At 54.5% G+C, this 10,726-nt stretch overlaps 1 protein-coding gene across 6 annotated transcripts in view; it reads left to right on the forward strand.

The window, feature by feature from the left end:
* Slc25a25 (solute carrier family 25 member 25) overlaps nucleotides 1-9,587 on the forward strand; it is a 35,850-nt gene extending 26,263 nt beyond the window's left edge. For 2 of the 6 annotated variants that reach the window (XM_090330717.1, XM_090330715.1), the window contains exons 2-11: nucleotides 3,405-3,531; nucleotides 3,612-3,699; nucleotides 4,531-4,566; nucleotides 4,815-4,926; nucleotides 6,092-6,250; nucleotides 7,438-7,590; nucleotides 7,820-7,927; nucleotides 8,016-8,183; nucleotides 8,583-8,733; nucleotides 8,826-9,587. In XM_090330717.1, the coding sequence (XP_090186843.1) occupies nucleotides 3,405-3,531; nucleotides 3,612-3,699; nucleotides 4,531-4,566; nucleotides 4,815-4,926; nucleotides 6,092-6,250; nucleotides 7,438-7,590; nucleotides 7,820-7,927; nucleotides 8,016-8,183; nucleotides 8,583-8,733; nucleotides 8,826-9,010 (1,287 nt within the window). In that variant the 3' untranslated portion in view covers nucleotides 9,011-9,587. Of the gene's footprint in view, nucleotides 1-1,099; nucleotides 1,294-3,404; nucleotides 3,532-3,611; nucleotides 3,700-4,530; nucleotides 4,567-4,814; nucleotides 4,927-6,091; nucleotides 6,251-7,437; nucleotides 7,591-7,819; nucleotides 7,928-8,015; nucleotides 8,184-8,582; nucleotides 8,734-8,825 lie in introns of those variants that run through there. The other 4 variants (XM_090330718.1, XM_090330716.1, XM_090330719.1 and 1 more) reach the window with 3 other exon arrangements.
* Nucleotides 9,588-10,726: the final 1,139 nt, after the last annotated feature.

The following is a 10,726-nucleotide window of genomic DNA, read 5'->3' on the forward strand; positions in this document are numbered from 1 at the left end:
CAGCTATGGGTTGAAAAGGGAGGCCTGGCTGGCCTCCAACTGCTGTCCTCCCAAGTGGCTAGGAGGACAGTTGTGGGCCTCCTTGTCCAGCTTCCCTTTTTCTTTTTTTCTACCTGGTCTCCAGCGTATGGGATGGTGCTGCCCACATTCGGGACAGGCCTCCTGTTCTTAGTTAATTCTCTCTGGAAATGCCCTCACATGCACACTCAAAACTAATCTAGCTGCTTCTCCATTCAGTCAAATTGGCAGTCAAATTTTATGGGTATTAGGCAAAGGGGCGGGGGGCTCATATGGAGCAGCAAAATTCCAGGTCAGAAAGCTAAATTAGACAAGGTCTCAAGTGTTTCATGTAGACTTGGGCCTGAAAACTAGAAGGCCTCCGCTGGCCCCAGAGTTAAGATTTTGGACAGTCCCTCAGCAAAGACCTGTGGACAATAGTTCCCTCCTCTTCCTTGGTCCTCTTCTGTGCCTTGAGGCCCACAGGGAATGGGTTGCTTAGTAACGGCATGGAAGTGGTTTTCATCCCTGGGCTGGGGTGCTCGGGCGCGGGAGCCCATCAGAGCTGTGCTGGAAGGCCTGGGGCAGCTCCACACAGGGTGGGCCCTGCTGCAGGATGGCTGGGGAACCCGCTCTTGGACTCCTGTCCCAGGCACACCAGGCCAGTGTCCAGCAGGCACTGATTTTTTTTTTTTCTACATCTGCTGAATTTTCTTCTGGGAATGATTTACTAAGGGGAGAAACGCTCATCGAGTGACGCATTTGGGGACCTTGTATGAACACTGGCCGTCGTCTGTTTATTCGGAGGTGCTGGCAGGCGGGAGTGAAGGTGTGTTTGGCCTGGGAGGACACCGGGCGAGCCTGCAGCCTGGCTCGGCCCGGGGGCGCCGGGAGCCGGTGACGTCAGTCCTGAGCTTTGCTCTTCTCCCTTGAGCAACCCGAGGCGGTCCGCGGGGTCGGGCTGGACCGGAGCTCATTGGCCGGGCCGGGCTCGCAGTGGGCGGGGCCTTATGTCAACTAAGCCAAAGGGCGGGGCTTGGCGCGGCATATCAGAGGCCGGCTTCCCGGTTCCCGCATTCCCGCTGCGCCCGGTCTGCCTCCCGCCGGGCTCCGCGCTCCCCCGCCCGCCCGGCCAGCATGCTGTGCCTGTGCCTGTACGTGCCGGTCGTCGGGGAGGCCCAGACCGAGTTCCAGTACTTCGAGTCCAAGGGGCTTCCCGCGGAGCTCAAGTCCATCCTCAAGCTCAGCGTCTTCATCCCTTCCCAGGAGTTCTCCACCTACCGCCAGTGGAAGCAGGTGTGCGGGCGGAGAGCGGCCTGAGGGTGGGAATCTTTCCCAGCTGGCACGTGGCAAGCCCTGCGTCACAGCGGGAGTGATTGCCTTCACCTCCGAGGAAGGCTGGAATTCCGGGGGATGGAGTCCCTTTAGCTGAGACAGAGGCCGGGAGCCCGGGAGGTTCGTGGGGAGTCCCAAAGGCTCCTCTTCGGAAGCCACCGGGGCTGGAGCTGGCATTCCTGAGCGTGGGAGGGCAGGGTAGCCTGGGAAGCAGGGCGCAGCAGGGGCCCTGACCCTTGGGTGAGGGGAAACTGAGCTGCCGGGTAGAAGGGTCACTTGCCTCCTTAGTTCACTGGGGTTGAGTTGTCCCCAGTGCTGGTGATGCAGGTGCTGGAGGTGTTTTGAATGTTCCAGAAAAGAGACTGGATTTGTTTTTTTGATCAGGACAATATAGTCTAGGTTGGCCTCAAATTCTTCATCCTCAGCCTTCTCAAATGCCAGAATTATACAGATGCGCCACCTCGTCCAGCTCTTCAAGAATATTTTTAAATCAGCTGCAGTGAACACAGTCTTGGGTTGTCTATGACAGACACCACCGCAGAAACGTGCATTCATGGATCGCCTTGGTAGGAGGCAGCCTGGGACTAGAACTCTATCCCTCCTCCTAAAATGGCTTGTGGGCTGTGTCTGCTCCAGCTGGAAATGTGGAGCAGTGGTCCCATTCAAAATTTCTTCCACTCCTGGTTGAGAGCACAGATGTTGGCAGGAACTGAATAAGCCCAGGTAGCCTATAAGACATGTCAGCATCTGTTCCTAGATCCAGCCACACCCTGTACACCAAGCTTTTGGCTGTGCTAGGGCTCAGGGTGTCTGTCTAGGGTTAACCCCTATCAGGGGTCAGGCTGTAACTAAGGGAGAGGCCATGACAATGACCGTTGGTAAGCACAAGCTGGCCGATGGTCCATCAGCCCGACCATCTTGACATAGCATCTTGGTTGTGGAGAGTGAATGGAGTCTGGTGGAGAATCAGGAAACACAGGACGATTAACTGGATTCCTCAAGGGAACCTCTGCTCTGGCTTCTGGGTGTTGCTGAGGTGAAGTAACTCATGTCTGTCTCATGTTCTTGAGATTCACCTTTAGGGTGGCAGCAGTATCTGGGGGAAGGTGGCTCAGGAGACAGGCTCCGCTTGAATCCTACCCACTACTTGCCTTCCATGACTACAACTTTCTGGTCTCAACTCCTGTTTTCTGCTCTGGCATGGAGGAAATGTCAGCCCTACTTCCTAGAGCTGTTTGGCAGGACTCAGTAAAGCATTTCACATGACCCTGACATCTCTTAAGCTCTTAATGTAGCCTCTTAATGTGGCAATGTTTTGCAGTTGCTGAGCGCAGCGCAGCTCATGGCACACGTACAGAGCTCTGGAACCTCTTAAAGCTGCCCCAGGTCACTTGACTCTTGCTAGGTAATGCTATCCTGGTTGCCAGGGCCTGCTCAGGACTCAGTTATATCATCTGGCGTTTAAGACCTGGGACTGGCAGTGCCATGAAGCACCTGCCCAAGAATAGTCACCCTTGGCTTCTGCTTTTCAGTCTCCAGAGTATTCCCTTGGCAGAACTTCTGCTAGGCAGTCATTGCCCTCGACCTTAACTTTAGCCACCAAGTTGTTCTTGGGCCAATGTGGGGCAGGGGCCATTTGGAAAGAGCAGGCTGCAGTTCCTGTGGAAGCTGGGAGGCCTGGTGCAAGGGACAGTCCTGCAGGTTGCCAAGCGGTTCCCCTGGCTATGTAAGACACTGGTCTTGGAATGCTGCCGTTCTGCTCGCAGAGGCTGCCTTGCTGGCCTCTGTCTGGAGGGCTCTTCCTGGGGCCTCCTTTCTCCTAGCTTTGTCAGGGAAGCAGTGGGCTTTCTCCTGGCTTCTAGCCAGCCCTTGGATCTCCACATAGTAACTGGCAAGCTGAGAAGTGACGTAGCAGGTTTCTTGGGAAGGACTCGTATTTCCTGGGACCATGGGGCATCTTGGGTCACTGCTGTGACCTTTGTTCCAGATTGCAGTTTTCTGGTCAAGGGGGCCCCACCAGGGACCGGAAAAGGCAGATTCTGAACAAACCACAGATTCTTTTTGTTTTCTAGAAAATTGTGCAAGCCGGTGACAAGGACCTTGACGGGCAGCTGGACTTTGAGGAATTTGTCCATTACCTCCAAGACCATGAGAAGAAACTGAGACTTGTGTTCAAGAGTCTGGACAAAAAGAATGATGGTGAGGCTGGGTCTGGCTTGTGGGGCGCTGGCTGGGCATTTCCACATGCTAGGCCCTGCTCACTGCTCCTGTCCCCGCAGGGCGGATCGACGCACAGGAGATCATGCAGTCCCTGCGGGACCTGGGAGTCAAGATCTCTGAGCAGCAGGCAGAAAAGATTCTCAAGAGGTAAGTACCCAGCAACCTCTGCGTTTGGGGTGATGCAAAAAAAGGTTCTTGGACTAACCTGTGGTGCTGTCACTATGCTGACTTGTTTCCTTGAACTTGGCCTTCTTGTTTTCATAAAGAATCAAAGTAACCAAGTCCCAAGGGGAAGCTTTCCCCAGATTTACAGACTGGCTCTCCCTTCCCCCCACACACACACCTGTTTTTTGGTGTGTCGGTATTGGGTCTTGACTCAAGGCCTGGGCACAACCCCTGGTTTTTCCATTCAAGAGTACCACTCTACCACCTGAGCCACAGCTCTGCTTCTGGGTTTTTGGTGGTTCATTGCAGATAAGAGAATCATGAAATGCAGATCTCAGCCTCCAGTGTAGCTAGGATTACAGGCATGAGCCACCCATGCCCAGCGTGTCCAGGTCATTGCTTGAAAATGACTGGAATGACTCCATCTACCATGGCCCCAAGAAGAGAAGGAAAGGGATTCCCAAGTTGTCTAGAGGTGTCCCCTGAACCTGTTCTCTTCCTGGTTAGGAAGCGGGGAGGGGCTTGCACCGTATTCCTTCCTCCCACAGCTAACGGACTGCATGCTGGCAGGCGCTGCCTCTGAGGGTAGCTCAGTGGTGAGCGGGGCAGCCCTGGGAGTTCTTTGTCTCTGGCTGAGCCTTTCCCAATTCGTAGGGCCCGGGGCTCCTGGGCCTGTCACTGGGGCAGCTTGACCTTGAGCTGTGCTGCCTGTCATGTCTTTGGGTATGTGCTTGCCTTACTAACGTCTGCTCAGAGCACTTATTTGTATTGTTTCTCCTCTCTCCTCTGCATCCTCCTTTGTCTGTCTGTCAGAATACGAACGGGCCACTTCTGGGGCCCTGTCACCTAGTAAGTATCCGTGTCACCTGTGACTGCCCCTCCCTGACTTCCATGCCTGACCTAAGTGGGGTTCTCGTGGGTCAGCACAGTCCTGTTTTGGGTTTTGCTTTTTGTTTCTTGCCATGGGGGGGTATCAGTCACCTTGCCGTTTCTCATGGGCACCCAGGTACCTGAGTGGCTGTAGCCAGGCCCTCAGCCTTGCTGCGAGGTGGGCCATGCTACTGGTAGATAGACATGAGCACACCTTTATCTTGCAGCATGGATAAAAATGGCACGATGACCATCGACTGGAATGAGTGGAGGGACTACCACCTCCTGCACCCCGTGGAGAACATCCCCGAGATCATTCTGTACTGGAAGCATTCCACGGTGAGGCCACCTTCCCCGATCCATCTACAGGCCCTCTTCCCTGGCAGTTGTCATCTTGTCCCTCTCCCAGGGGTGGGTCAGGTCCTGATTGTCTCTTCCTAGCAGCAAGACTGCCCCCTCCACTGCCAGCCCAATGCAGCCAGCCACATGCTTCCACTTCCCCAAACACTGTGTGTGGACAGCAGGGCTTTCCCGGGTCTGTGGGAGGTTCCCATTGCCAGAAACACCTAAGGTCTGTCCCTACACACGGGTTTTCATGGCCCACTTCAAATTCCCTTCCCCTGATGCCTCTTGATCTCCAGGGAGCCAGGAAGAAATGACTCCAAGGAGAGTACACGTGGAGAGCGAATCGATGTCCTTTCACTTCCTACTTTTTGGGGGGCAGGGGTGGGGTGGGGATAATGCCAATTCTGATTTCTCTTTATGGCAAAAAAAAAAACAAAACAAAACAGTAAGTCCCCATAGTGTTCCTGGAGCTGCTGTTTTACCCGTCAGTGTGTTTCCAGATTCAGAACTATGAGTCTGGGTGGATCCCCTGCCCCAGCCCCCTGATGCCAGCCTTATCCCTCCTGCTGATCCTGGCTAAGCTACACCTGCTGGGCAATCTTACCTTCCCTAAATCTGTAGTCTCAGGCCAGGGGCTTCTTGGGTGAAAGGAAGGGGCTAGCTTGAGTGTTCAGAGTAATCGGCCTCTGTCTCTGGCCTGCAGCCTTGGGTCAAAGCAGAGCCAGCTGGAACCAGCTCCAGTAAGCAGGTATTAACCCAGGCAGGGCAGTCCTCTGTTTGCTGAGGCCTTATGTAATGTTCTGCCAGTACGATCAGGTTCCATTGCCAGGCTGCTGGATTTGTACCCCTGACCTGATCCTGTTCATCTAGCTAGCCCGGCAGTCCACACTGAAAAGCCACATGAGCTGGCCAGGAATAAGCTGCCCTGTGATTTTATAACTGACTCTCCCTTTTACGTTCACGTCCTCTTCTACCTGGGCCTTATCAGGCTACCACCAAGGCCAAGGTTTGCCATGTTCTTCATGCAGAGAAGGGAAAGATCCCAGTTCCCAACGTCTTCACCATACACCCCTCAGAGGGTGGAAGACATGGCCGCCCCTAATTTGGCTACAGCTGAGTTGGGTGGGGCTGTGTATGACTCTACTGGTCTGTTTCACAGATCTTCGATGTGGGTGAGAATCTAACCGTCCCTGATGAGTTCACAGTGGAGGAGAGGCTGACAGGGATGTGGTGGAGACACCTGGTGGCTGGAGGTGGGGCGGGGGCTGTTTCCAGGACCTGCACAGCCCCCCTGGACAGGCTCAAGGTGCTCATGCAGGTGAGCAGCGACATGGTCCAGACCAGACTACCTGTTTTTCGCTTGGGGTTTGTGGATGGTTGGATTCCCCCTCCCTTGACTGAGTACTCTGACCTTTTTGGGTCCAAACTTGTCTAAGCCAGTGGATGACATTAGAATTATTGCTCTAGCCAGGGTACCCGGAGATCCAGTCCTAGGTGACTTTTTGCAAATAGAAGATCTAATTTTATCCGAGGCACTTAAGCCAGGCATCCCCTTACATCGCTTGAGTGGCCCTGAGAGGCCGAGACATCCGTGGTATGGCAGGAAATGATTTCCCCGAGGACATTAGCCCAGCAGGCAGCTCCGTGTCCAGAGGCAGAGATGGACTGACCTGATGGACTGCCGTCAGGGGCAGCATTGTGAAATGTTCACGTGAGGACACACTAGTGGACTTTAGTATCACTCTGAACAGAAACCAGTCACTCTTGTCTCATTGCTTGTGTCTAGCATTTTCTGTACCAGGAGCCCTACTCAGAAATAGATAGCACTGTCCTTCCTCCCCCTCTTAGACCTCTGTTTCCCCTGATAACCAGGGGAGGGTTTCAGGGAAAAGGAAATCTAGGCCTGTACTCTACCCTGACTTTAGTCTAGCTCCCTCCTTCCCACTTAACTTCTACAAAAATGAGGGGCTCGGACGGTTGCCTATCAGTTTTGATTGAATTCCCAGGAAGGTTGTAGGAATGGGAGCAGTCCATGGCTGTGCTTTAACCAAGTTCAGCCAGGCTGGAAGCAGCAAGGTTCACATAGATTGGCCTGTTGTGAGCTTTGTTGGAGTGGATGATGGGCTCAGGGAGGCTCACTGTATAGCTTTATTACTGTGAGGAAAGGCTTAGGGCTGGATTGTATATATGTGTGTATGTATGTATGTATGTATGTATGTATGTATGTATGTGTTGACATAGTCCTTATGGAAGTGTTAGGCATAGTATCAGTACCCAGTAGATGGCACTTGAATCTAAATTAGGATGGGCTGTGTTTGGTCCCCATAGTGCTGAGATGAGGAACCAATAAAATGAAACCAAATTCTCTGGTGGCCCAGAGAGAAGCCTCCCCCTACCCCGACCTTTTCTTCCCCTACCCACCCCCAGCCCTCACACCACCCACCCTACCCCTGTGATGGCAGCGCGAGGCCCCGCCACATCCACTGGTCACCTGTTCTCCCTCAGGTCCATGCCTCCCGAAGCAACAACATGTGCATTGTGGGCGGCTTCACCCAGATGATCCGAGAGGGAGGGGCCAAGTCTCTCTGGCGGGGCAACGGCATCAATGTCCTCAAAATCGCCCCCGAGTCAGCCATCAAATTCATGGCCTACGAGCAGGTGAGGCCCCAGCTCCCTGGAGAATTGCCCTTTGGCCGCTGCTTACGGAGCCATGGCTGGATTGGGAATACCCAGAGGACAGCAAGTAACACGAGAGGCCTAGGCTGGCACTGGCTGTGCCATCAGGTCCACTTGCTTCCATTTCTGGGCATGAAGTGGCCAGGGTCACGAGACCTCGGGGCAGGTGCTATGGCCTCTGGGTGCATTGGTCGGTTCTTCCCAATTGTAGATCAAGCGTCTTGTTGGAAGTGACCAGGAGACACTGCGGATCCATGAGAGGCTTGTGGCAGGTTCCTTGGCCGGGGCCATCGCCCAGAGCAGCATCTACCCCATGGAGGTGAGGGGCCACCTGGGTCCTGGGCTGAGCTGTGGGCCCAGGATGGAGAGGACTGTGCATGCTCATGCTCCCCACATCCTTGTCACAGGTTTTGAAGACCCGGATGGCCCTGAGGAAAACGGGCCAGTACTCAGGCATGCTGGACTGTGCGAGGCGAATCCTGGCCAAGGAGGGGGTGGCTGCCTTCTACAAGGGCTACATCCCCAACATGCTGGGGATTATCCCCTATGCCGGCATTGACCTGGCTGTCTATGAGGTGAGGATTCCGCCCCTGCCTTCCACCCTTGCCCTTTGTTGTCTTCCTGATAGAAGTGGTTAGAACAGTAACCGGTTCTCCTCAGGTCGCTGCAAGGGGCGCCTGGCAGTGCCTGGGAGCCCTGCCTGCCCTACTTTCTGTACCTAGGAGCCCAGGCACATCCCAGAGCACAGTGGCCCTTGGGGGCACTCCCTCTGCGTGGCCTCACTCCCTGGCCTAGCCAGGAATTCCCCGGGACTGCAGAAACAAAGGGCAGGCAGGCCAGTGGCTCAGTGAGGCGAGGCCCTGGCCACGTGACTCTGGTAACGATAGTCCTAGGATCCCACGTTCTGGGACATGGCTGCAGTGTCTCTGTGACACACACACACACGTGCTCACTTCCCGCGCCTCCCTCTACAGACCCTCAAGAACACCTGGCTGCAGCGATACGCTGTGAACAGTGCAGATCCTGGTGTGTTCGTGCTCCTGGCCTGCGGCACCATCTCCAGCACCTGTGGCCAGCTGGCCAGCTACCCTCTGGCCCTGGTCCGGACTCGGATGCAAGCACAAGGTAAGGCTGCTCTCAGGCAGGTCTCCATCTCCCAGGCAGCTTGGTGCGGGGTGGAGGAGGCGCTGACTCACCTCGGGCCTCTCTTCCCCCAGCCTCCATTGAGGGTGCGCCCGAGGTGACCATGAGCAGCCTCTTCAGACACATCCTGAGGACCGAGGGTGCCTTTGGGCTCTACCGGGGGCTGGCCCCCAACTTCATGAAGGTGATCCCGGCTGTGAGCATCAGCTACGTGGTGTATGAGAACCTGAAGATTACCCTGGGCGTTCAGTCTCGGTGACGGGAGGGCGGCCATCGATCCCGGGCTGAGGCCTGGGGTGTGCAGTCATCTCATTCTGTGAATGTGCCAACACTATGCTGACTCAAGCCAAGCTGTGAAACCGGGGCGGGGCAGAGAGGGCAGGCAGGTCCCAGGGCTGCCCTGCTGACCCAGCAGACCCTCATGTCCACCCATGGGAAGACCTGTGGGTGTTTCCAGGGTCAGCAAGCCCCAGGCTTCTGGGCCTGGGACAGGATGTTTCCTGCAGTGCCTGCCAGACAGCAAGCTTGAGGCCGGCTTCGTTTTCATCTTGTCCTTCCTGCCAGACCTCGGCTGCGCCTGCCTTCTGGCCTGCTGAGCATTCCTGGGCCCACTTTGTGCCCTTCTCCTCTGATATGCTGGGAGGAGGGCGATTATCACGCACACCCTTCCTTGTCCCTGTCCCCTCAGGGCTGGTAAGAGGCAGTTCCTCCTTCCCCTCAGTCTGCTTCCTGAGCTGCGGCATCCATCCCGACCCTTGGTATGGGAAGCCGGAGGGGTCTGCTTACACACTCACTTCCAAGTACACCACTGTGGGCACCTGGCCATGTGTGTGCACGCGGGTTTGGCCTCACATCCTCAGAGCTGACCCCGGATTCTGCCAGGACTGGCACCAGCTCAAAGTGCACCCCGCATCCCATTCTGAGGCTTGAGGTGGGCCGGGCCGTGTCTGGGAAGAAAGGCAGGGCTGCTGTTCTTTCCGTCCCAGTGAGAGAAGAGGTGCCGAAGGAAGGCCTTAATTATGTCTTGTTGAGAAAAGGATTTTGTTCCAGAAGACGAGCTAGACAAATGTGCAAGTTCTGTGCTTCTGGAAAAGTCGGAACGAGTCAGTGGTTTGACTGAGCTCGCTAAATTCGTTGCTAACGCCCTGGAGATGTATGTCCGGTCCTGGTGGTGGGGGACCAGCCTCACATTCCGCAACGCGACATCACACCGCTTGGAGACTATTTATTTTGTATTTATTTGAACAGAGTTATGTCCTAACTATTTTTATAGACTTGTTTAATTAATAGCCTGTCATTTTCAAGTTCCTTTTTTTTTTTTTACTCGTATTTATGTTCCTGATTGATTATACCTCCCCATCGCTACCTGGTAGGGGTGATGAGGACAGGGCTCAAGTGGCCCTTCCCGCTGTCCACACCCAAACAAATTCCTCGGGGACTGATGACAGAAGAAAAGGCGAAAGGGGAAGGGGCCAGTGGGTGAATCCCTGGATGGGGGGGAGTGTCTTTATCTCACCCTTTTTGACTGACAGCAGTGAGGTTCTCCCTATGAACTGTGAGCAGGGGGGGAGCTGTGCAGCGCCCCCATCCACAGTGAAGTGGGCTCCTCCCAGCCTTCAGCTACCCTGCTCAACAGCATCATCTGCTGGCCAGTGACAGTTGTACCTCCATTTCCCCCAGAGTTGCCTACCGGGGATAATTTAATAGGATGCAAAGATCAATGCAAAAAATTACTGTTTATATATAAATACATATAGTTCTAACTGGAATTTGTCAAAGCAAATTAAGAAAGATGTGGAAGTTGTCATTTCAAACAACCTTCTAATAAAGGACTTTCAGAGGTGTTGACAAAATGAGTTTTTTTTGTTTTGTTTTGTCTGTTGTGAGGCTTGAACTTGGGGCCTGGCCACTGTCCCTGAGCTCTTTTGCTCAAGGCCAGAACTCTTACCACTTGAGCCAAAGCTCCATTTCTGGG

This window comes from Megascapheus bottae, chromosome 3 (genome assembly GCF_031878675.1).
Source record: "Megascapheus bottae isolate mThoBot1 chromosome 3, mThoBot2.hap1, whole genome shotgun sequence".
Classification (NCBI taxonomy): Eukaryota; Metazoa; Chordata; class Mammalia; order Rodentia; family Geomyidae; genus Megascapheus; species Megascapheus bottae.